The following is a 27,320-nucleotide window of genomic DNA, read 5'->3' as shown; positions in this document are numbered from 1 at the left end:
ATTGTTAAAACTGTGTGTTTGTCTGTCAGTTACATTTTCATGGTTCAACCACAGAACCGATCTTGACGAAATCTTGCTCAGCTCGCATCCCGGAGATGGAAAATCAGGCAAATCGAAGAGCTCTCGCGGGATTTTCTAAAAACCTTAATGCATGCGGATGATCTGTGTTTTTAATAGTTTTCTTTACCTGTAGTGTACTAGTCGCACATTTATTTACTTACATCAACATGTTTCGAGAGCTTGAGAATGATTTCGGTTCCATTGACGTCAAGCACGAGTGCGTCCTTATCGGGGTTGAGCAACGATGACGTCCACTCAAAGAATTCTAGATGATACACTTCACTTGAAGACTGCAGAGGAGCTGTTGTAGTATGATGATATCTTGGCGATGGTGTTGTTGTTACATGTGAGGAACCTGGAATAACATGAATTTTACAACCTAAGCGAAGATTTCCTGCGCATTATTTTGACGACCTCAAAGTGGTAAGCGCTGTGGAGGTCCCGGGTTTGATTCCCGGCAAGGTTATGGAATTTTATAATTTCTTAATCTCTGGTCTGGTCCGATGGGAGGCTTCGGCCGTGGCTAGTTAGCACCTTACCGGCGAAGCCGTGCCGCCAAGCGATTTAGCGTTCCGGTACGATACCGTGTAGAAAACAAAGGGGTATGTATGGGTTTAATAAAAACTGCCATACCCCTTCCAAGTTAACCGCTTCCATCTTAGACTGCATCATCACTTACCACCAGGTGAGATTGCAGTCAATCGCTAACTTGTATAAAATAAATTTAGATAGGTACCTACCTACCTACATTATATCACAAACGTACTACTAGTTTGCAAATCTCGACAACATTGATAGATATTACCATAATATGATAGAATTATAATACCCGGCGGCTCTTCCAACAACAATGGTTTTTTTTTTTAATAGAGGTAGCGAGCAAACGAGCAGGCGGGTCACCTGATGTTAAGTGATTACCGCCGCCCATGAACATTTGCAGCACCAGAGGAGCCGCCGATGCGTTGCCGGCCTTTTAGGAATTTGTTGGTCCGCCCCTTGAATAACCCCATGTTATAATCTAGTACCTATATTACCTATATATCTAAGTAATAGCGCTTACTACATTTTTATGTATTTTTCGTAGTCATTCTTATAATGTACCTATTATAGATTGTGTAAACAGTAATTTGATTCGCTGTGCTCAATAAACACAAAAACAAAAAATAAAAACACAAAAATAAAATGTTATTAAGTAATATTATACCTAACAATTAAAATAACGGATATACAAACTTCATGAATAGGTATTGTTAGTAATTCATAGAGTTATTATAATTTAAGAAGGCCTACTTTTTAATAATTATTTGATTAAAACATTAATATTGTTGTAGGAAAGTATTTAAGACAATTTTAGAACATCTCCATGTAAGATGAAGACAGTGCGTATAGGTACTTACAATAAATTGTATTTTCTTACATTGAGTATATTCCTTGCGTCCGGACTCCTAAACGAGGTAAAAGTAAACTATTTCTAGTTAAAAGGTTATGTACCTACGTATATCTTCCATAGGTCGGTAGAAAAACCCGGTGGACTATCAACGAAAAATTTTGACGAAACTTTTTGATAGAATGTCGTTCTGTACCGTAGGCATGTGTCTCGTAGGCAGACAAATACTTAACAACAATTAAAAAAACACTGTTTTTAGGAGAAAAAACATATGTACATTAAAAACACTTACCATATAGGCTAGAAGGACCAGGTGGACCGGGTAAGCCTAAGAAATCATGAAAATCGTTAATGTGTAGACTGTAGGTACATTATTTTGATTGATTAAAAATACTGGCGTATAAAAGCGAAATACCACTCACTCACTGACTGACTGACTAATCACGAAATCTCAGAAACTATTAAACCTACAAACTTGAAATTTGGAAGGTATAGGACGTAGGTGTCAGCTAAGAAACGGTTTTGATAAATTCCCCCCTAAGGGTGTGAATGGGGGGTCGAAGGTTGTATGAAAGTCCTATGTTTTTGAAGTTGGAGACATGAAAATCGACATTTAGGTTATTATCTTTAAATAATAAAAATCTGTATAAGTCAATTTGGAAAATTCCCCCCTTAAGGGTGGTAAAATAGGGGGAAAAGTTTTTATAGATTTTTTTAACTATTGTTATTTTTACTTGAAATTTGAAACGTAGGTTCTTTCTAGGGGCTATCGGTATCATATAAGAAAGGATCTAACTAAATTCTCCCCCTAAGGGGGTGAAATGGGGGTTTAAAAGTTATATGAAAATCCTGTTTTTGAAGTTAGAGATATCAAAATTGGCATTTAGGTATTCTGGGTTCCGTGCTTTAAGGTGAGACTGGGTGAGTAGGTAAGTGCGGCCTTTTGCAGCGGGAAAATTTCAGATCTCATGAGACAAGAAGTCGCGGGCAACTGCTAGTTAAGATAAGGGAGTAGGTATATACCTACAACTCGCACCCTGATATGATTTCAATCAGCTTCATGTTATCAGGATCGGTTAAGTGTAGATAGTGTAAAGCAACAACCTTTTATTTTCAGGTCACTTGCTCGTGCTTGCTCAGTACAGGGTTTGAAATTAACTACAAACATAAGTTTGTTTCGCCATAATTCAACTCGAAGATTTAATCTATACTAATATTACAAATGCGAAAGTGTGTCTGTCTGCTAGCCTTTCACGGCCCATCCGTTCAACCGATTTTGATGAAATTTGGTACAGAGTTAGCTTACATCCCAGGGAAGGACATAGGCTACTTTTTATACCGGAAAACTAAAGCGTTCCCACGAGATTTTTAAAAACCTAAATCCACGCGGACGAAGTCGCGGGCATTATCTAGTCAAGTAATATTTTTGAATTTATTCATTCACTGGTGTTAAAGAGCTCCCTACCTATCCACATTATAACTCAAACCATTTCTCAGATATGGGCATACGCACAGATAGATAACAAAGTGACAACAAGGGTTCATTTTTGCCTTCACTTAGGTACATGAGATAGACTGTACGTTGATATCTCGAAGTAGTCGGAACTCTAATAAAAATTAATTCATTTTCTATCGGGGAAAAAAGAAATAGGTACTTTATATGACTTACCAGCACCACCACCACCACCACCACTACTGCCGCCATAGCCGCCGTAATAATATGGGCTTGGTAATTGGGGTGAGCCTAAAATTGCAAGAAAAAACCAGTCAAGTGCGAGTCGTACTCGCACACGAAGGGTTCCGTACCACCGTACAAGATATACGTAACCCATTTATGTAGAACACTGCAAGTTTATGACGGACTACGCCATCTATATGTGATTTAGTAAATTTACTTGTGCTAGACGATCTACCTTCCTGTTAAACAAACTGGGAGAAATACGCCGTTGCGCTGTCAGAGTTCGAGCTCGCAGGACCCATCTCCAACCCAGCTGATGTTGACCGCGCCGCCTGCACCATCACGGCAGCCATTCAACAGGCCAAAAACGAGGCCACCACCATCATGCCTCATACAGGGCGACGGGACCTGCTACCGAGCTCGCTCCGGGACAAGCTCGAGAAGAAGCGTGCCCTACGCAAACTATGGGCGCGTACTCGCTGTCCGAGAGTCAAGCGTGACCTCAACCGTCTTGCACAGGAAGTGTCGCAAGCGCTCGTCGCACGCGAAGATGAAGAATGGGAGAAAACCATCGACGCTGCGTCTGAGTCTGAAACAACGCTGTACCACCTGTGCAAGACACTAACCGGATCAGACTCGCCCGTTTACCCTCTTCTAGACAGTCAGGGTAGACGAAAATACTCCCCCATAGACCGAGCGGAGATTATGGCGGAATACATGGAGAGACAATTTACCCCCAACCCACCGGCCAATAACGACACCGCGACCAGACACTATGCGGCGATCAACCAACAACTTGAGGATTTCCTGTCGGCCCAGATACCTTCTCTCCGGGGAGACCAATTCATCTCCCCGTCTGAGCTGAGGAAGGTCGTCTTCCGACTCCCTAAAAGGAAGGCGCCAGGTGACGACGGGATCCAGATCGCCGCACTACAGCAACTGCCTAAAAGAGTTCTCGTGGCACTGACGAGGCTTTTTAATGGGGTACTCCGTACTTCTCACTTCCCGGAGTCCTGGAAATTGGGGAAAGTTATAACCATCCCCAAACCGGGAAAGGACCGCCGTCTTCCAGGAAGCTACCGACCTATAACCCTTCTGCCGCACATCGCCAAGCTGTTCGAGCGTCTATTACTGCGAAGGCTCGCCCCGCACTTACAACCACGGGCCGAGCAGTTTGGCTTTCGCAGTAATCACTCAACGGCGCTCCAGCTGGCGAGAGGACTCAACTTTATCGCCAGTGAGAAAAACAGAGGCTACTGCACTGTCGGGGTCTTTCTCGACATAGAGAAGGCCTTCGACCGAGTGTGGCACGCTGGACTCCTGGCGAAGCTCCTCTCCACCAATCTACCACCCGCGATTGTGCGGCTGGTAGCCTCATTCCTGGAAGGCAGGTCCTTCTACGTATCCGTAGAAGGTGCGGACTCCCAGCCGCGCCCGATACGAGCAGGAGTACCACAAGGCAGCTGCTTGTCCCCGTGTCTGTACGCGGTGTACACAGACGACATCCCTACCCTCGCCGAACATTTGCGCGAGGGGGAGGAAGACGTGCTGTTGTCGCTTTATGCTGACGACAGCGCGTATCTCGCGTCGTCATACCATCAGATCATCGCTACCAATCGCATGCAACGTCTGCTGGATTTGCTTCCGGATTGGCTGGATAAGTGGAAAATGGCAGTCAACGTGGGGAAGACTGCCGCGATCCTGTTCGGCATCCGGAAGCCTTTACGTCAGCTCCAACTGCGAGGGCAGGGCATAGAGTGGCAGACTTCGGTGTGCTACTTGGGGTGTCGCATCGACAATAACCTGAGCATGATCCCCACTGTCAACCACGCCGTGGATCATGCCAAGGCTGCCACGTCGATGCTGTACCAGATCCTCACCTCAAGCCTCTCACTGAAGACCAAGCTCCGGATTTACGGAGCCTATGTCCGCTCACGTCTGACGTACGCGGCTCCTGCCTGGTATGCTCTCTGTTCAGAACACCAGAAGAGCCGCTTACAAATCCAGCAGAACAAGTGCCTACGCATGATCGTAGGAGCGCCGAGGTACGTGAGGAATGATGTCATTCATCGCGACCTCAAGACGCCCACCGTGGAGGAGTACGTCCGTACACTTGCGCGGCGCATGTTTGCGCGCGCGGACTACGGACCTTACACACACCTTCACGGCATCGCTCCGCTGACCATTCAACCACCGACCGGGCGTCCTCTGCCTCGGGAACTCCTACGATCGCCACCACTAGCGTGGCACGCAGGCGATCCTAGCGATGATGATGACGACGCGAGACCCACCGGATTTGACACTATCTCCGCGCCTATCTTCCGCAACGCGGAGATCACTACCGGACCAGACACCACCCCCGCGCGCGACGGCGACTCTATCGCCCTCAGCGCGGGGAACACAACCAGCCACGAGGCCCCAAGCCAATGATGGCGGGCCCTAGCCGGTGAAATTCCGGCTAGAAGACCAACACCGGAGTAATTGAATACCCCGCGCCTTGCCCGGGTAAGGAGGCTACGCCTCGAGGCCCGTACCCCCGCTTGGCTTTCGGCCAACCGGAGAAGACCCTGTCGTCGTCTACCTTCCTGCCAAATTTCATTTATTTTATTTATTTCGTGACATTGTAGCTGTCATTCTCTAGCAATCGCGCAGCTGATGCTCTGTCGAGGCGTTCAATAAGAGTTCAATAACGCCTCGACAGAGCATCACTGACGCGGGATGCCACAGACGCTCGACTCAAAAGTCAACCTTTTATCATCATCATCATAATGATCAACCCATAGCCGGCTACAGAGCAAGGGTCTCCTCTCAGTATGAGAAGGGTTTAGTCATAGTCCACCATGCAGGCCAAGCGCAAGACTTTACACACCTTTGAGAACACTATGGAGAACTCTCAGGCATGCAGATTTCCTCACGTTTTCCTTCACCGTTAAAAAGCGAGTGATATTCAATTTCTTGAAACGCACATAATTCCGAAAAGTTATAGGTGCGTGCCCGGGATTTAACCCCCGACCTTCGGAATACGGACGTCGTAACCACTTGGTTATCACAGCTCAACACCTTTAGGAATATCTGAAATCTATAGAGCGTGCTTTGTCTTTGCTAAGACTTAAGTTAAAGTTAAACCGACACAGATTTATGCCAGAATACGTCAATGATGCCAGCGATAAAAAGCGAAAAGCGTCTCGTTCTAACAGTGACTTAAGTCTGAGCAAAGTCAAAATGCGCTCTATCACATGGGCGATCATAGCCTATGTTAGTTGTGAATAAAATAGCTTTCTAATGGTGAAAGAATTATTGAAATCGGTTCAGCAGTTTCAGAGTTTATTGATTACAAACAAACAATTTTGTTTTCTTAGTGGAAATTTTCGGAATCTATAAAATAAATCAAGCCCAATTTCATCTCAACTATTTTTTCGTGTCGTAAGTAGGTATTTTTGTTTGTCAAATCGTAAAATTGAATTTGTCAGGACGTCATGTTGTTATGGCGATAATGGTCTATGAAACTCGAACCGCAAAAGACTAGGTACGTATTTTATTGCTTTATCCAAGGTAGGTACTATCATCGATGTGATGATGAAGTGTGAAGGATAGGTGTGATTCCCAAAGAGATTTTGAACCCGTCAAAATATAAATCCCGCCAAGTACACAATTTTTAATCAATATTTTAAAATAATTTAGAAATTCAAATTATAATTACTTAGGCAGGCTGGTAACTTCTTGCACAAAACAAAGATATTCTAGAAAAACAATCCAATAACTACTTAGTACTTACTATAATAATGCATCATGCCGCCTGGTTGTAGTCTACCTGTAAGAATATAGAGATTGTATTCGGGGTGTTCCCGATTTCGCTCAAGGATAAAACTCTATAGATATATACGAGCATAGTCGATACTGTCCGACTCGTATAGTATTGATCAAGGTATCTGAAAGATTCCGTACAACGTGCACTTTACTTGCCAATATAAGACATTCTCTGAACGTCCGGTTCGACGGACCATAAACTGTGCAGGTGTTCTTGCTGACTTGATGATGGAGAAATGAAACACTTTGGCGACAGTCCACGGTTATAATTTGAGATTGAGTAGATATAAAAATTAGTAGTCTATTATAGTACGAATGCACGCCGCATACCTTCACTAAACTCTTTCGGTGAACGAAAAAATTGTAATACTGTCTGAAAACCTACGTACTATTTATATTCTTGTGTATATGTATAGTAGTAATTTCGTACGTATAGTGATCAAAATGAGGTCACTTAATATTATTATTACCGCCACCCAGAAGAACCACCGGCTTTTTAAAAATAATAAATATATATATATATATATATATATATATATATATATATATATATATGTATAAAGGGTTTACTTACTTGATGAAGTTTTAGAAAACGCCATTGTTCTCGGAGGAATTGAAAAATCTGTCAAACCAAAACATTTTTTCTTTATGCTTGTTCTTATTGTTATCAACAAACATCTAGTAAATTGATGTGCCCAATGAAGTCGATGAGTTAGAAGCACTTTCCGATCATGATCCCATGGAGCATGCATGATGCAACCCCTTAAACGGACCTATATCTGTAAAAAGCTTTCATACAATAAAGTATGTCGTATGTCATATTATCGTGATCAAATGAGTTGGCATGTTATCATTTGACACTAGTGCTTGCTAGTGCCTAGTAGAGTTTGTGGAGATTTGGGACACACTCGTTTATGATAATCTCCAGACTCCAAACTAACGCCTTTTCCCAAATAAAATAACATTATGCCTACGTACTGTCGTCATAAAGGTTAGTATTGCAAAAGTAAATAACGTATAGTCCGCGACAGCTTGAGATGGCAATCAGGGTATGATTGCCATGTCGACTTGTCGCGTACTGTAGGTATATAAATAATAATGTACAATGATGTGTTATGGTCTCTTACCGTAATCCATAATATCATCCTCTACCTGCAAAGCATCCGGATAGTGTGCGGCGTCGAGGGCGAGAGGCTGTATGTTTCCGCTCGCGTAATGTGGCTGCCCTAAAATGTGTAATGAGTTAGTGGCCAATGAATGAGTGATGTTTATTATAAGCCACCTAGCACAGTTCACCACAGGTAATTTCGCTTTGTACAAGCATTTGAAAACGTACACGCACAAGCAAGCTACACTAGCACAATATGAAAATAAGGCGATAAACATTGAATTATTACTAGTACATTACTAGTACTAATATTTCCTCAGAGGCGACAAACAGAGCGAAGAGACATGGGTCGTCTGCAACGTCCAGAGAATATTCTGAATGAGCTAAGCTGATCTGATTCCCACTTCGAAAGTGAGAAGTCTTTCTCTCTATCACTCAATTGACATCTCCAGCAGGGCCAGGCCAGGCTGGAGGCTAGCTAATTTTAAATATACGGTGGTACACCCTTAGAATTCGCACTGGACAGTGTGAATTGTGACGGTGCAGTGTACCGTATAACCCGCAAGGCCGAGTGTCAAGGATTTATGTCGTTACAAAAATCCAATATCGCGTGTATGACAAATAAAAATACAACAAAAAAAACCTGAGATACGTAAGTAACTGGATTTTGTAAAGTTTTGTAATTACTAATTTTCATAATCTATACCTAGTAATATTATAAAGAGGTAAAGTTTGTAAGTTTGCTTGTAGGAAGTAATCTCTGGAACTACCTACTAAAACGATTTTGAAAGTTCTTTCACCAGTAGAAAGCTACATTATTCCCGAGTGACATAGGCATTCATATTTTATTTTATTTTTAAACAGAGATCCCTACGAAAATTGTAATAAGCTACCCGTGCAAAGCCGGGGCGGTAGTAATAGGTATATTATCTATCTGTAGTGGAGTTTAGCTCATTAGATTTTTAAATATGGACGCGTTTTGAGTGCCATAGAAAGTATGACGTCATGACAAACCCAATAGGTAAACCATCCAACTGTGGTGGTAGTATGTGTAGTTTTTTTTTTTAAGGAATAGTCAGATTTTGTTTTAAACTTTATCATTTGATAGGGTGCATATTTTAAATAATATGCTTAATTAGGTATCCCATACCTCCTTCTACAAAATATGATGCTGGCATGCTGGCTAATTGCATAACATTAATTGCAAGTGAAATGACAAAAAAAATATAACACTAACAATAAAAAACCGGCCAAGTGCGAGTCAGGCTTGCACACCGAGGGTTCCGTACTACAGTCGTATTTTTTCGACATTTTGCACGATAAATCAAAAACTATGATGTATAAAAATAAATAAAAATCTGTTTTAGAATGCACAAATGAAGCCCTTTCATATGATACCCCACTTGATATAGTTATTTTACTTTGAAAATTGAAAATTATTAATAAATAGTTCTAATTAATAGTTCATGACCACAATTTTTTTTGTGTGATGTAACCACAAATTCACGGTTTTCAGATTTTTCCCCTTATGTCTGCTATGAGACCTACCTACCTGCCAAATTTCATGATTCTAGGTCAACAGGAAGTACCCTGTAGGTTTCTTGACAGACAGGCAGACAGACAGACAACAAAGTAATCCTGTAAGGGTTCCGTTTTTCCTTATGAGGTATGGATTTCTATGGAACCCTAATAATGTTAAACTGATTAGGTATATGATAATAAGACCAAATGTCACTAATGCCCTGATATAATTCGACATGCATGCCCCTGTATCAGAAGTTATTAGTACCCTTAGGAATCACTGTGCATAAAGGTCTGCAACCTTAAAAATTATACTTAATATTTTGCAAAACGTCTTTCCACTCAAAAATGATATTTCATGCACCTTACTCGATGCTTAAATAATATGAGAAAGGCATGTTAGTTCCCGCCTATTAGGCACGATTGAAAAACTAAGTTATCACTTCATTTTATTACTACCCTATTCGTGGGATATAGGTAGTGTTTACGTTGGCTTTCTTAGTAGTAAGACAAACTTTAGGTCTAGTGACTGAAGTGAATATTTTCAGACTTTTTAACTACCGACAGCATATCTTGTCCCTATTTTAATTTGTAATTAATGAAGATCAAAATATAAGCCGCATAATTAACATGCCGCAGATGTATAATATAACATATTTTTTACCTGGCAGCAAAGCAAAACCACTGGCTCCAGCGGAAGCATGGTTTGAAGTCAAGTAGGCATTATTTGGCCGTGACGCTGAAAGTCCCATAATGGGCAAGTAAGCGGTTGAAGAGTCGCTTGCTAAAAATGAGAAAGCAGATACCACATTAGTTTATTTTTAGGAAAAAAGGAACACTTATAGGATCACTTTGTTGTCTGTCTGCCTGTATGTCCATCTGTCCGTTGTTTCTATCAAGAAAACCTAAATATAGGGTACTTTCCGTTGATCTAGAATCATGAAATTTGGTAGAATAGATAGGTCTTAAAGCACAAGTAAAGGAATCAATTTGTGGTTAATGTAAAATTATATTATCTGTAGGTAACGCTGTTGATTACTAGAATGAATAAAATAAAATAAAATTAAAATAAAATATTAATTTATCAAAATGTTGAAGCGCCTACAACGCTTCCACAGCAAACGCAACATATTTTTCATTCAATTTTTGTATATTTTTGTATCTTTCTTTTTTGACGTTTTAATAAATAGTCCTGTGTTTGGTTTTGTTAATGACGCATCATCTTTCATCTTTTATTTTTTGTCATCCACGCATTTTCATGTTTTTATCAATACGAACCAGTAAACAAAAGGATTCGACGAAAAACAATCGAGAATTACAACTTGGCGGCTACTCGACGATCTAGCTACCTATTGCAACATCGGTCAGAGCAGCTCAAGCCGGGAAGGTGATCGTATTTTTGGTATGGGAGGACACCAGCGCTGAAGTCAGCACCGATCAGTGAAATAATATCTTTATTAGTGCAATATAAAACAGTTTTAAATCAAAGTACGTCATCATCATAACGATTGCATCCTATTTTATTGTCATTGTTATTTCGCGCCAGAGGCCTTTTTATAGACAGTAAGTGTTCTAAATAACTAGATATTGTGAAATTAAACTCGATATATCTATTAATCGTTACCTAAAGAGTAAAATTTCAAACTGTTTGTTAGTTTTATCATTGTAGTTTTAGCATAATATATATCTAGCCAAGATTAGTACCTTTACCTTACCTATTAAAACTCCTTTGCTATTGTACTGGAATTCGTACTTAAGGTCAATGTGCCGACTATTTCAGATTGACTGGAATACCTACTCACGACGCGATATGGCGTGGCGGGCACGAGCTACACAGCGCATTCAACAGAGCTGAGCCACAAGAGTAGATATCTATATCTATATGTGGCTGAGCTGCGCTTGCCGGGTCACCAAAGACACTATACGAGGAGCGTGAGAATTTATTATTATTCTATTTATTAGTTTTGCTTTATTGAAAATGGTCGAGTAACATACAAAACTTCTAACGACAAAGGCGATTTAAAGAGCCTACTCACAAAAAGAACGTCAATTAAGGGCCATATACAGACAAATCAATTGAAACAATAATTAAAAACGATTTCTATGTTGATGATCTTATTAAGCACCGGAGCTAACACCGAGGACGAACTAATACACATTCAAAATTCGGTATCCAATACTCTTAAATCTGGATGCTTCAACCTTAGAAAATATCGATCCAATTCGAAATCAATTTTGAATGCCATAAATCCAGAAGAAAAAGTATTAGTTCCTCCACCACCACTTTAGGACTTGGGTGGACTCCGGGGAATAACAAACTCCAGATATTATTTCAGATCCCTGACAAATCATCAAAGGTGACCAAACGTTTAATTTTGTCATTCACATTCAAAATTTTTGATCCAATGGGTTTGATAAGTCCATGTGTCATTTACCTAAAATGCTATTGCAATCTCTGTGGCTACAAAAAATTGATTGATGGGTAACTTGCCCATCCAAATAATTTTACCAGATTTTCCATTTAAAACCGTGGGAATAGACTTTGCTGGACCATTCTATATCTCTACGCTACGTCGATTTATGTCTAGACGTGGCAAACCTGCGGAAATATTTTGCGATAACGGAAAATTTTTATCGGGGCAGCCAAGGAAATAGGCTACTTTTGAAAAGCTAATAAACAAACTATCATTGACTCTGCAACTGACGAAAACATTAAATACATATTCTCACCCACGTATTGTCCTCACTTTGGTGGCATTTTTGAGGTTGGTGTCAAATCCGCTAAATACCACATCCGTCGCGTCATGGGTAACAACCATAATTTTTTTAAGAATTAGGAACATTATTCACTCAAGTTGAAGCATTTTTAAATAGTAGACATCCCTTGACATTCAATCCTACCGACTACCTCTCCCTAACTCCGTGGCACTTTTTGATAGGGCGGTCACTTACTTCGTTGCCGTCACCTCAGCTACAAGATAATAATCCAAACCGCCTTCGACATTATGAAAGACTCGAATGAATTTGCCAGCACTTCTGGTAGCGATGGCAAAAGGAATACATTCAGCAGCGATCTAAGTGGAGAACAAATTCAGCAAACTAAAAGAAGGAGATCTAGTACTTCTAATAGAGGACAACTTACCACCACTATGCTGGAAGCTTGGAAGAGTTTCACGATTATTAATTATTTCCTGGCTCAGATGGAGTATCACGCGTTGCTGAAGTATCCAAGGGCACCTTCAGAAGACCATTTGTAAAACTTTGTGGCCACTACTTACCTGTGATGATCCAGAAAGTTGAAAGCTGCGCTTTCCACGGAGGGGAGGATGTTGAAGCGCCTACAACGCTTCCACAGCAAACGCAACATATTTTTTCATACCACCCGCAATTTTCTCAAAATAAGTTCTCACGTGAATTACTTATTTTTCGAAGTTGCTTTCGAATTTTTTTTGCCATTTATAGCTAATATATCTAATAATTAAATTTTAAATATAAATCTATTGTACCAAAATGTCTTACTTCTACAACAACATTATTTATTAACTTGCTAAAATTTTTACTTATACTTGTATGTGTACTTACATGTCTTATCAACCGATTCAACATCAACCGCTTTGGTTTCTTCTGGCTTGACTACTACTAACGACGTTAGAGGTGTTACGAACTCGTACTAAAAAAAAAAACAAGGTATTGATTGAATCGTATTTTCCAAAAGATTGTAAGCGATAAATACAGCCATAACATGGAAGAAAACTAAATTTGTAAATTTAAACCCTAGAGCTTTCCGTCTTATGAGGAAACGTTAAGAGCGGACATATATACTGGCAGCTCAAGAAGCAGTAAATTTACTAAATTTGTAAATTTAAACCCTAGACTTTCCGTCTTATGAGGAAACGTTAAGAGCGGACATTTATACTGGCAGCTCGAGAAGCAGTAATGATTGGCCGCTTCAAAGTGCGACTACGTAGCGAACTACATAGAATCTATATTTTGCTCTCACACATGACTGTCCGAGTAGTCGTGACTCACGACCGCTCAGAGCGGCCAACGAACAGTGGGCAAGGACTGCTCCAACAGCTGTTGAGGACGGACGGATCTGCTCGAGTCGAGCGGTACGTATATATAGCCGCTTTACTCATAGCCAGCAAACTAGGGAGCGGATGGGTGGTGTACCTACCTACATATTTTGGAGTCTACTACAGAATTTTATTAAGAACCTATAGTAGCCGGTAAGAAATATTGTACATCGACCTTTAGAGGTTTCGGCTTCGTAGAGCATTGTCTCTGTCACTCACACCTATGTGACGGTTTGTCGGTCTCAACAACAGAGACAACGTTTTACGAAACTGCGATCTCTATCTAAAGGTCAATGTACAATATTTCCTGTCGGGTCAAAAGTCAGAACAAGCGACCAAGTTTCATAGAGATTAACCACCTGAGCTGGAAATATTATAGTACAAAAGCGCAAACACAGGTGCACTCTCTATCCCTCACTCTCACAACTCGATAGGACGGAAATCCGACACGACCGGAGAGAGATAGGCGCGGGACCGACGGCTTTACTTGCTCTCCAAGGCACGGAGCGACACACCGCCAACTTCCTAACTGCGAGCTAGTATTAAGAATTTCTTAACAGAAAAACCTAATACATCTATCCCCATAGTATATATTATGTTCTTTTCATGAATATTTTTTAACTAACTATTCTTACTCCCTCTACAACCTCTCGCACTGCCAAGTGTCACTGGTAGAGATCTCTCATAGAGATAAGTGCTTCCCTGTCCACTTTTACTTTCTTTTTCTCTTTATTATAAATGTTTTTTGTACCTAGGGGTTTTCGTTAAGAAATTCTCAATACTATATTTTTGGCTCGACTCGGGAATCAAACCCGGGAGCCGTCCGCGTTTAACATGCTAACTAGACCAACGAGGCAGTTAGAACAAAAATAGTCCGTAACACACCTTAAGTGCAATAGCCAGAGCCTTCTTTTCAGCGCTGTCGTCTGTCGTGTCGTCTGTCGCGTCGCGCTTGTCCAGCAGCTGCTTGATTGTGAGGTAGGCCCATAGCCGCTCTAGCGGCAAATGCTCATCCTTCGTTTTAGGTACGAGTACTTTTTGAGATACTTCGTAACGTTTCTGTAACCAAATCAAAAATTACCGAAATTGCCTCTCCTGTAGTAGCGCAACAATCCAAATACTTTGACTTAGAAAAGATTGGACCTAATAACCACTAACAATAAAACTTGCATTCCTTCCAGAAGTCCCGATACTTACTCTGCCAATGCCATCATCGTTCCCGCAAAAGGCGTGTACTTGCGGCGTAATCTCCGTGACGTCATCCGCGACCTGACCCACGATTGCCACCTCCGAGCCCGCGTTGATTGTGCGGAACTTGTTACGACTCAAAGAACCTTCTTTTATCTGAAAAAAAGTTATGCTGAATTAATTCATCTACGCCTAAACGGATAGTCTGAGATGGGGACCTAAATCCCAAAAACTTATACAAATAATCGAATCATATTCATTGAGTAAAACGCCGATAGTATTTTTTTAAAGAATACCAATTAGCTACAGTAATTATGACTACTATTCCCCATTCCCTTTCAACTAAGCGTAAAGCTTGTGCTAGGAATACGTACCAGAATAGTGCAACGCGTGGGGTGTACTGTGAACCGTCGACCTTTTGGATTTCAGTCCGCTCCTTAACCGTTGAGCTATTGAGGCTATGAGTACAGTATCGCTTAGATGTTCCATGATACCTCACGGTTTTTCTCTAATGATGCCGGATGCATGTTCCATACGGTTAGTGTCAGAAACGTTGAGCAAAAACGCTTTTCCAATAGAGTTGAGGAGCTTCCTCCGCGTAAGCCTTCTAATTGGGTGTTAACTGTTACCTGTTTCTCAGGGTACAGGAACTGCACGTGGGAGAGGAGCGGCGAGGACACCTGTCGGTAGAAGTCGTGAAGCTGCAGCGCCGCGTCAGCCGCCTCGTAGATGTGCCGCATGAAGCCCTCGTTGCGCAACGACAGCTTGCGCAGGAACGTGCGGTCCGCATCTTCACCTACGAGTATAATAAATAATACGTCAGTTTATGAAATGTATTAGCATTTCAGATGTGTGGAAGTGGAATACAGCAACGAAGAAGAATCTATACAATAGTAATTTAAATACTGCGAGATTGCTTTAGTTCTTGCTAGGGCAATAACTAAACACTAACGCAAGATTATGCCATAATATTATCGATCCATCGATTCGTTACCGTGTGACAAACTATAAAGAAATATTATTTTTTCTGAGTCATTTGTGAAAAAAATTCTTCCTAACGGAAATTTGGATACTTAAACTATCCGATTAATGGTGTCATCAATACACTTACCAAAAGCGAGCGAATACAGGCACGCCCGTTTATCACCAGAGTTCTTTTCAGTCATGAAGGAAAGGATGCGAGCAATGCTGGTTTCACCAACGGTCGGATCGCCGTCCGTCAAGAAGATGACGATGGGCTCCAAATCTTCTGGAAAGTTTCACAAAATTTTTTTTCCACAAAACACTTCTATCTAATGGGCATATCTTTACTTAAGTTAGATAATACTTACCTTAAATCGCTTTTAGCCCGCAGTTTTAAACGCTAGACATCTAGGCAAGCGTGCTTCTACCTAGACCTCATCATTGCTTTTTATTGCATGCTTGTCGTCTAGCGCAAGCTTATCTTGCCATAAAAATACGACATTAGCGCGCTGAATTAACTGGTTTAAAAAGTGGGATAGGGGATCTGTTGTGGCGAGATTGGAAGAAGATCCAGTTGTAGACTGGACAAACTTTTGGGACAGAACATGAGAAGGTTTACTTACTCTCTATTTTCTGTGTCTTCTTAGTTGTTGCAACAGTAGTATTAACACCATCGGTTGTAGTGGCAACTGTACTCGACAGATTTGTTTCATTTTCATTTTGAGTACCCTTTCTAACAAGATTGAAGGCCACTTCAAGCGCGCTGTAGATGTTAGTACCTGTGTATACGTAAAAATAATATTTCAATCAAAAATCCTCGGGATTGTATCAATCTACTTTTTAATAAAATTATAACTGGACTATTTCTGTACATTAAATGCATTTTGAAAATTTTAATCGGAGAAAGCATTATTAGCGATATGGGTATAAGTCCCGCATAATGCGCGTGGCCGCCATTTTAGTTTCGAGCAACCAGTACAAAAATTTTGCTGATGGTCTATTTATTTATTTCGGCTGACGTCAAAATGACGTCATTTTGATGACTATCAAGAATGACAGACACGATAGACAGACAGACAGACAACGAAGTGTATAAGGGTCCTTTTTTCCTTTTTAGGTAGGTACGGAATCCTAAAAACAATAGGGATCGTTCGAGATAGTTATCCATTAGTTATCCAATTCTAATATTTACCAATTTTGACAATTAATTTTTTATACAAAAGTTGTACCAGCAGGTAGGTACGTTTCGAGTGAAGATCTGACAAATATAGTTTCGGAACTGGAGGATGGAATTCCTCAACGGGTACAGCAAATCGATGGCGACCAGTGTAGATCAGTTGAATGTAGAATTTGAACAATAATATATACTCGTACATGACAATGCATACATTTTCATTCATTCTAGTCAACTAATTTAGTATAACAAGGTACCTTACCTCCAGATGCATTGAGTCTGGACACAATAACTTTTGCCTTGGCAATGTTTTCGGCCGTGGCGGGTGACGGAGGTACCAATGTGACGGGAGTATTACGTGTGTTGAAATACGAGTAGTGCGTATGAGCTGGTGCCGGTTCCTCATCAGCTTCCTTCAGCTCGTGAACCTGTTAACAAGCAGCTCTTGAAAATCTAGCTTCACAGCTCCAGAATTTGGAACATCGGCGCACGTGATATTTAACTGCTTATAGCTTAGAAAAGTTAGATGAGCGTGTCCGGGATCGAGCCCCCAACCTTCCAAATACGAGGTCTTAATCACTTTGCTATCACCGTGAAACAGGCATCTTCTAGGCAGGTGCGTTCCACCTTAGACACTGCTTCATCAGTCATCTCCTGAGGCGGAAATCCCAACATCAATAACAACTTTTTTTTAATTGAAAAAATTACAATAAAACTTAAAGCTAGCCTTATGTATTTAATTACTATACTTTTGCCCGCGTGGCATGGTGCCTAGAATACTGGTTCATGGCTGCATTTCCGCGCTGGACATGAGGCAGCCCTTCTGTCACCAGATGTAACAAATTACCTTAACATCAGAGTTGAATTCGACGATGCTGAAGTAGTCATTTGGTTTGAGGTCGGACAGTATGGCCTCCATGGCGCTACGCAGCTGCTCGACTTTGCGGCCCATCATGGATCCTGATGTGTCAAGCACGAACACCACGTACTTGCTCAGTGGCGGGAGGGACGTCGGGGCCATGAAGTGTACGAAATACCCATCGTTTACCTGAAACATAATCACGGTCACATGATTTCTAGTGAAAAGAAAGAACGACTGATCTGCCAAAAACGAACTAAAAACGTACTAAGTACTTAGTACTAAACGTACTATTATGTTCTGGAAAGTAAAAAAATCACATCTGATTTTTTTAATTAATTTATAGCCAGTCTCACTCGGGATGATGTAACGATTTTAACAATACCTCATGCATTTGAATCTATTCAGGCATTTGGGAGTTATGGTGGAATAAATAAACTCACACATAACATATCTACATGAACCCTGAAAACATTATACGCTCCTTTTTTGGCCAGTCATGTACAATAAAATAAAAAACCGGCCAAGTGCGAGTCAGGCTCGCACAACGAGGGTTCCGTACAACAGTCGTATTTTTCGACATTTTGCACGATACCTAATTCAAAAACTATGATGCATAAAAATAAATAAAAATCTGTTTTAGAATGTACAAGTGAAGGCTGACTTAGATACTGGCTAAATTATGGAATAGAATTTACTCGTAAGTACAAAAGGTTAAGTAAGTACCAGGAGCATAGAAAGAAGATACATACCAAAATTTCACCGTTGTTGGTTCGCTCAACGTCATATTGTACTACGAACTGCCCAAGCACTGTAACGTCATCATCGCTTTCTTCCTCCACGCTACTATATCCAATGTACTTATCCGATGAACTTTTTTGCTTGGTTTTATCCTGAAAATTTCATGTGTTGGTTTAAAGATCCTATACTTTGGCTTAAAATTCTTCTACTTAAGGTGACGCAGGACGCTTGACCGAAATTGGCAGCGCACGTGGGTAACATGTTTGCTTTTCACTTGACATTGTATGAGAAAGTTGAGAGGTTTGATGATTTTCACCGAAATCAAGCGCGCGAAAAGGGCTTAGGAAAAGTATTTTTAAGACAAAACTGCTGAATTTATGTTTGCAAAGTAAAGTTATTTTAACTAATGAATAAATAAACTACGTCTAATGATAAATTGTTTTAGAATTTTTATATCCCTAATCTGCCCCCCAATTGTGTAAGAATAACCATTTCATGGCTATCGCAATCGTCAAGAAATTCTGCCCTTTGATTGGTTGATTCGCTGTTTACATTTTTTCACAGCCAATCAAAGGGCAGAATTCTTGACGATTGCGATAGCCATGAAATGGTTATTCTTACACAATTGGGGGGCAGATTTATTTACGCCCAAAGTTGTCATTAATTTAGTGTTAAAATAGGAATCTTTTGAGCCTCGTTACTTTTAAATCAATATTTTTTTCAATGTTTTATATATCAATAAACCTAGATAATGACGAGATAAATCAATATAATTCTTAGTTTTGTGCGTACAATATTGAATATTTTTGTAATTTCCCTCCTACGTTTGTATGAAGAAAGCACTGAACTGAGTCCCCTTAAAGCATAGATTAAAAAACGCATACCGCGTATATTTGAGCGAGCCTGCTCTGTTCTGCCAGATCGGGAGTAAACGTGACGGTTGCTTCTTTTTCGTTAGTACTTTTTTGAATAACAGCTTTGGAGTTTTCTGTAAATGGTATAATAGTAATTACTTTGAGTTACAGACAGTAAGCGTCAGGTGAAGTAAGTTCGAACGACAGTGGAGGCAATGTGCCTTGCCTTGAATATGCGTACACTTTTCTACAGTGCAGGTAGCGAAAGTTTGATTGACGAAGCAATAGCGCGGCAGTCTAGACAACTCGTCCGGATTAGACACCTAAAGGCTATGGTAAAGGAAGCATAATAAAAGTTTAACTGAACATAGTATAAAATATGTATGACGGCTTAACTCACGTGAGAGTCATAAATATCACCACTAGGTATATCTTACAAATCCAACAACCGACCATCAAAAAGTGCAATTTATTACCTAAGTATTTTAAATAATTTATTTGACTTTTGACTTAGTGCCCGACATAGTTTCGAACGTAAACAGATATATACAGTGTCCTTATCTAAGGCCTCAAGACAATACCATAATCCTTGAAACAGGACACCATTATTGTATTGTATAAAACGGGTACATACCACGATTAATTTGGCGATTTTTATCTGCCGATATTTCGACTCAGTTGCATGAATCGTGGTCACGACCTGTTTTATAAGTACAATACAACATCGCAACTAAGGCTCCGCATGTCGGGGGATGATCTAGAATCTAGATTCTAGATGCCACCTTCCTCCCAACCTCAGTGCCCCTCACAGCGTGCATTCTCGCAGTCTTCTGGGCGCCTCGTCGCGAGGAGAGGCCCATTGAATAAGGACGGGTTCGAAACTAATCGGGCTTATCCGACTAAAATTAACATAGTACTTACGTGCGTCTTTCTCCGTCGCATCAACTTCGTTGCCGGTTCTCACTTCGGGAACCCGCAATTCGGTGATCTTCTGTGATTCTTTGATATGCACCACGACTTCCATTTTGGGCACAAACGAACCAGGATGCAAATTAATGGCATGATTGTACAATCCGTTCCGACGGACCAGAAACTCTTCGTATCTCAAGTCGAAGACTGCTGTAGTGTTGCCTTCCACATTGGTTGACACCGTGAAGTGGTTGGAGTCGCGAGCTCTGTTTAAATTCATCAACAGATTTTTATTTTCCTTATACAGCGCGTTTGATAAACCACATAACATGACAAATGAGGTAGAAATACCAAATCATTACCAAATAGTTAGTGCCTAGATCTTGGATGAATGATATTGTTTCGTTGTCTACTTACTACACGACAGATGTTCAAACAGTCCTTCGATTTCACTGAAGTTTTTTACGAGTTCATTTCTTAGTCCTGATATTTCTCAAGTCACGGGTATCACCTACGCTACGAAGCTCTAATTTTTTGGTACATTGACACATCGGTCTTAATCTCAGCTTGCCGGGATGTTACGGACCTTACCTAACTCATTGTGAAACCCTGGGGCCATGGAGTCTTAGTGGTAAATAAATATTAAAGGTATCTAAGTAAAGTTTACTTACTTTGTAGCGATGTGAGCAGCGCCGAGGCCCTGCGATACCGCTTGAGAATAAATTTGTTTAGCTTCTTCTTTTTCTTTCACATACGCTTTGTAGGCCTTTCCACTTAGAATCCTAAAATCACAAACAACAAAATAATTTTCTAAAAATGCCTGCTGAAATGTAAAGCGAAGGAAAACTTGTAATGAAGTCTACCATTTTATTCGGTAGTGCAATCATAAAGGTTCGTACGCACCTGAGCGGCGCGGCGCGGCGCTTCAGCGAGCTGCACGTCGCGGCACAGAGCGTCAAAATATCATTTCTATCATTTTGTATGGCGCATATCGCACTAGAGCGGCGCTGCACAGCGCTTCACCGCGCGTTGCCGCGCGGCACGGCTGGAGAGAATATTTTGAAGCGCAGCGAAGCGACGCGCAGTGCAGTGACGCTAGTGCGACATACCCAGCGGCGCGGCACGGCGCTTCGCGCTCGTACGCGAACGGGTATAAAAGTGACGCGCAAGTGACGCGAGGTGCCGCGTACTGAAGTTGTAGTGCGGTAGGCACCGTCGAGCGGCCTGAGGTGACGCGTTCTGCAGTCGGACTGAAGCGCCGCGCCGCGCCGCTCAGGTGCGTACGAACCTTAAGTCCCAATTTGAATCAATACTGATGTAACAAATGATTTGGGATTGGTTTCGAACGTTATTATGACACGGGTCTGTTCTACACGGGCATCACAATAAATTCCATATCTATATAATAGAAAGGAAAGTTACATACTTACATAGTAAAGCCTCTGATGAAGGCGGTATCGGGCAGCAGCATGACATCCTGTGGCCGCGCGTCAGGGTTGTGCACGTGGGTGAGCACTGAGATGCGTACGTAGCGCAGCTCTACCTTGGAGCACATCCGCATCTCCGTCAATTTGATAGACATAACTTACATAGTAAAGCCACTGATGAAGGCGGTAACGGGCAGCAGCATGCGGAAGGTGACATCCTGTGGCCGCGCGTCGGGGTTGTGCACGTGGGTGAGCACAGAGATACGCACGTAGCGCAGCTCTACCTCGGAGCACATTCGCATCTCCGTCAATTTGATAGATATAACTTACATAGTAAAGCCACTGATGAAGGCGGTGTCGGGCAGCAGCATACGGAAGGTGACCTCCTGCGGCCGCGCGTCGGGGTTGTGCACGTGGGTGATCACAGAAGTGCGCGCGTAGCGCAGTGCTACCTCGGAGTGCACGCGCATCTCTGTCAATTTTATAGGCGCACGCGGCTTCTCTGTTGTATCAACAGGTGTAGTACTCTGCGAAATGAAATAATAATAAAATTGCTGACAATCTAACGGACACGTATCTTCCCTGAGTCCCACTTTGGGTGAACTACTGCTACCTACTACTTACTTACCTAAAAAGGATAAGTCACTTTCGAGACAGGATTGATTGTAGATATTGCCTATGTGCTGATGTGCACGTCTTTATAATATAAACAACAACTACAACTATTTTCCCTAAATAAACTAAAATAACCAATAGTATACTGTAGAACGTACCTTTTGATTATTATCAGCAATCACTACATATTCATCTTTAGTGGGGAACGCGGCGGAAGGAGCGCTGGCTACCAGTACACTTATGCACAGCGCAATCAACGGCCACCGGGGTTTCATTATGATTATCTGAAACAAATCCATGTTTTATTTTCCTCACAATATCAATTCTTAATCGATAGATGCTATGTACAATTGTACAAACACTAGATGACGCTTTTTGAAGTTTGAACACATACGATGGATCTACACTCAGCTATCGCACGTAGCGACGTAACTTTAAATATTTTAACGATAAAATTAAATAGATGTCGCTTCAGATTCCTCAATCTCGCTAACTCTCTCGAGTTTTTTTATCACTGCACATTTTTTAAATTCATTATAGGTAAACGCTTGACCACAATCACACCTGATGGAAAGTGATGATGTGGCCTAAGATGGGACGCGTTTACCTAGAAGATGCCTATTCACTCTTATTCCAAGATCCAACGATCCACACATATACATCTTCGCCGACGAAGACGAGGTCCCGATTACTAAACGTTACCCGAACGTGGATCCTTATCATCGTGGGACAATTTCAACAAAGCCGTTATTCTAGAATTTCGGTGGAATTTTTATTATTAAGTTTTCTTACGAAGGCGTAGCCCGCGACTCTGCCTGGAGGATGAGCATTAAGGCTCGAAGACCAGCTTTTTAGAGCTCTACCTCCAGGCAGTCTTGCGCTCGTCGACCTCTCCTATTGTTTGTTACGCTTGAACGCTTATCACATGCTCACCGTACTATTTTTAGTACTGGTAGGTATAGGTATAATAATACAGAAAGCCGCGTTTAGAAACTCCATAACTTTAATAATAATTATTTCAAGTTGCTGAAGAAAAGTCATGAGTTATTCTTATTACATACGTAGTACAATTCAATACGTAGGTCTATACAAAAGTAAAATTAATTCAAAAGAATTAATTTTATTTTTGTAAAAACCTTGATTGATTTGTACCTATACGAAACCGTGCCTGGTACAGCATTTATCATACTTAACCTTTAAATTATTCTACAAAAAGCTCGAAAGGAAAATCATCTTATAAACTCAAATGTTTTTTTCTTAATGTTCTTAGTTTTCCTGTTGCGAAAAGCCATCTTTGGTATTTTTAACCGACTTTAAAAAAAGGAGGAGGTTCTCAATTCGTCGGAATCTTTTATAATAATAATATGTCCTACTTAAATAGGATTCGTTTATAAACTAGGCGATCCACCCCGGCATCATGGAATGATGCAATGCAAATTTCTGCAAATTCTTTCTTAGTGCGATCTATGATTATAACCAATCGTAGATCGCACTCAGCAATAATAATATAATCTAACATCCATAATATAATCTAACGTGGAACTTATACACTGCAAATACAAAATCTTGGTTAGGGCGATAATATATTCTGTAAACGTCTCCTTTGTAGGAATGCGCTATATGATATATCGATCATGAGCGAGTTTATGCTCCGATTCGCATTTGGTCGATCTTCGGGTGACTTTGGCCGCAACCTTTTTTGAGTGCTGGATCCGCGCAGGTCTGGTCTCTTGTAGAGACTTCTACACGCCGCGGTCTTGAGCTGCCTACATCCAGCGGCTAATGCGATTCGTTTGATGACGTCTGTGCAACGTTTATCGGTTTTTCGAACTTATGTGCCCTGCCCCTTGCCACTTCAGATTTGCAACCCGTTGAGCTTTGTCGGTTACTCTAGTTCTCCTACGAATCTCATCATTCCTAATTTGATCACGTAGAGAAACTCCATTCTCCAAGCAAAGCTCTCCCTGACATAGTTCGAAATTCAAGAGAAAAATAAAAGTATATCAAATCAAATGTATCGCAGAGTTTCTTGCTGGTTCTCCTCGGTCATTCCGTTCTGGATGGATCATGGATGTAGAGAAAAAATAGGTAGGTACCTAGATAAATCGACGTATCGGTATGTCTACTGTTTCTTTGATGTATGAATGATGATTGAATGGGTTAAAGCATAAAGGTCAATCCAGATAACATTGCTATTTATGTTGATGATTAGTACCAACTTTGGATTTTTGATAAAATGTAAATATTTTTCAACAGTATAGGTGGGTAATTTTCTTTTATTAACATCATAATTTGATTAAATACAATATTAAAAGCCGTACTAACTAATAACAGATCTACCTAAGTACCTACCTATAAATTGGATGAACAATGGCAAATTGTATAGTCCGCGCGGGGGACGCCCCGCACAAACGCACGTCACCCGCGCTTGTCCGCACCGGGTTAGCGCAGGGGCTGCGCGGGGGATTGCCATTTTGACCTGTCGTACTTTTCTTAGCAGTAGAAACAAAGAAAACGCAACGGAAACTGATGCACTGCAGCAGTGGTCACGCGCGCGTAAGCGTGTATAGTTTGTAAAAGAAGGAACTGTACCGACGACAAATTTTACTTTTTGAGCTCTATGCAATGTGTAACTATTAATTACTTAATAAATATATAAAAGGAAAAGGTGACTGACTGACTGACTGACTGATCTATCAACGCACAGCTCAAACTACTGGACAGATCGGGCTGAAATTTGGCATTCAGATAGCTACTTTGATGTAGGCATCCGCTAAGAAAAGATTTTTGAAAATTCAACCCCTAAGGGGGTGATGGGGTTTGAAATTTGTGTAGTCCACGCGGACGAAGTCGCGAGCACAGGCTAGTTACTTAATATAGGTACAAGATTGATAGTACCCTTATTATCAGTACCCTTATTATAAATACGAAAGTGTGTTTGTTTGTTGATTTATTGGTTTTTTGGTTTGTCCTTCAATCACGTCGCAACGGTGCAACGGATTGACGTGATTTTTTGCATGGGTATAGATAAAGACCTGGAGAGTGACATAGGCTACTTTTTATCCCGGAAAATAAAAAGGTTCCTACGGGATTAAAAAAAACCTAATTCCACGCGGACAAAGTCGCGGGCATCAGCTAGTAAATAATAAAAACCGGTGTATAGTTTGAAGCAGACCGAGACGAAATGATGGACTTCTACTAGTAGGTAGCCATTGTTCGCCATTAGCCAATATTTATTTTCACGGTCATTTTGTCTGTATTTGCATATTATATACATAAGTAGATAAATACGTAGGATATTTACCTATATTCGTTATGGATATTTATACTTATAACGAATATAGGTAAATAGTAAATACCCTGAACCAAATACCAGAACGATACCCAGAAAATTACCGTCCATTCAGAAACTAAGTAAATTGAATCAACCGTTGCAAAGTGAAGGTAAATTCTATGGCGTAAATTAATGTTATACCTACCTACCTAAATCTAGGTGCGTCCAGTCATGTAACATGTTATAAAACTACCGTTGCATTATGCATAACACGTTCATATTTGTATTGTTCATATTGGTAAATTGCGTCAAGTCTTCAATTCGTCGATATCCCAAAGCCTAAAGACGAAAGTCTTTAATGAGTGTGTCCTACCTGTGATGACGTATGGCGCTGAGACGTGGACACTGACTGTTGGCCTTGAAATAGGTGGGTGAGGAAGGCGGAGGATCGTGTGTGGTGGCGTGCTCTTGGGAAGGCCTATGTCCAGCAGTGGACGCAAATAGGCTGATTGATTGATTGATTGATTTGTTATATATAAAAGGTGTCAACACTACTAAAAAAACTTGGATAAGTATTAAACATCATTATAGGTATGCGTGGTTGAAAAACTATGAAGCAAGTGCCGGGTGCCAGGAAACACGAGCGACTGAATAAAAATAAAATAATAATATTTATTGTTCAATTAAAATTTCACAAGTACTTTTGAATCGTCAAATGCATCTACCACTGGTTCAGAATGCCTTTCCCACTGAAATCTTAAACTTTACTTTTCACAATATGTTCAAAATCGCCTACCATCGAACCGCGTCTTAGAATGCTAATACTGGGATCGATATGGCATCATCTAACATTAAAATAGGTAGGTAGGTACTTATACAATTACCTGACGTAGGTACCTAGCCTATATGACGCAAAGCTAAAGTAGCAATAGACGGGATACACCGATGGACGTTAGAGTCCCATAAGGTGCTGGTCCGATCCTGCACCAGAATGTTGATTATACCCTTCCACTAGATGGACAGATGACATCAAAAATCAATTGCAGGAGGAGAACAAGGTCGTGGAGTGTAGAAATCTGGTCAAACGACCTATAAGTAGCGTCCTGCGGTCGAGATGACGTCGAAGATAGACAAACTCTGGCTTCCGTCCTGAAACTATATCTAACGTACCTATATTATGATAGAACCTATGCACCAAAAGTTCCCCAGAATTCGACACTGCACACAAATCGGAAAAAAGTTTTGTTTTGCCTAATCTTCCTTACGTCCTTACACCCTGCGCCTTACGCCCAGTTTCTTATGCAACCGACTGTTATCAGATTGTTAATTTCAAATTAAACCCAATTGGGTTATTGGTTGTACCTACTTAGGTACCACTAATCTCCAACTAAACTGAATTGAATAGATAAGTCGAAGAGTATCTAATGCTGTCTGGTTTACGATTTTTTCTTAATCCTACTGGAAAAGGATAGCATAGCTTTCAGACCTACGATGCCTACGAGAAAGACTATTAGAAACTTATTATTTTATTTTTATTTTTATTGGAAAACCAACAGCTTAAATTGATCTACATAATCTTAAAATTAAATGACTAGAAGCTAGTAATAGGTGTTCACTATTATTTCATTATTATTATGTGAGAGTGTGTAATAGTGTGAGATTTTAAATGTCCAGTCCAC

General features: G+C 40.8%; 1 protein-coding gene across 16 annotated transcripts in view; it reads right to left on the bottom strand.

The window, feature by feature from the left end:
- Positions 1-27,320, bottom strand: part of LOC117997000 (inter-alpha-trypsin inhibitor heavy chain H4-like) — a 33,366-nt gene that overhangs the window by 4,110 nt on the left and 1,936 nt on the right. The window contains exons 2-22 of one of the 16 annotated variants that reach the window (XM_069498182.1): positions 22,526-22,651; positions 22,083-22,279; positions 20,997-21,107; positions 20,338-20,591; positions 19,447-19,550; positions 18,574-18,714; positions 17,810-18,010; positions 17,225-17,390; positions 16,412-16,567; positions 15,937-16,074; positions 15,455-15,621; positions 14,835-14,981; positions 14,523-14,696; positions 13,144-13,231; positions 10,226-10,345; positions 8,060-8,158; positions 7,507-7,554; positions 6,901-6,936; positions 3,117-3,191; positions 1,740-1,775; positions 222-415 (exon numbers count right to left, since the gene is read on the bottom strand). In XM_069498182.1, coding sequence (XP_069354283.1) covers positions 222-415; positions 1,740-1,775; positions 3,117-3,191; positions 6,901-6,936; positions 7,507-7,554; positions 8,060-8,158; positions 10,226-10,345; positions 13,144-13,231; positions 14,523-14,696; positions 14,835-14,981; positions 15,455-15,621; positions 15,937-16,074; positions 16,412-16,567; positions 17,225-17,390; positions 17,810-18,010; positions 18,574-18,714; positions 19,447-19,550; positions 20,338-20,591; positions 20,997-21,107; positions 22,083-22,279; positions 22,526-22,642 — 2,769 coding nt within the window. In that variant the 5' untranslated portion in view covers positions 22,643-22,651. The other 15 variants (XM_069498183.1, XM_069498184.1, XM_069498186.1 and 12 more) reach the window with 15 other exon arrangements.

This window comes from Maniola hyperantus, chromosome 4, assembly GCF_902806685.2.
Source record: "Maniola hyperantus chromosome 4, iAphHyp1.2, whole genome shotgun sequence".
Lineage (NCBI taxonomy): Eukaryota > Metazoa > Arthropoda > Insecta > Lepidoptera > Nymphalidae > Maniola > Maniola hyperantus.
Note: the sequence above shows the minus strand (reverse complement) of the source record. Positions and strands in the feature narration are given on the sequence as shown.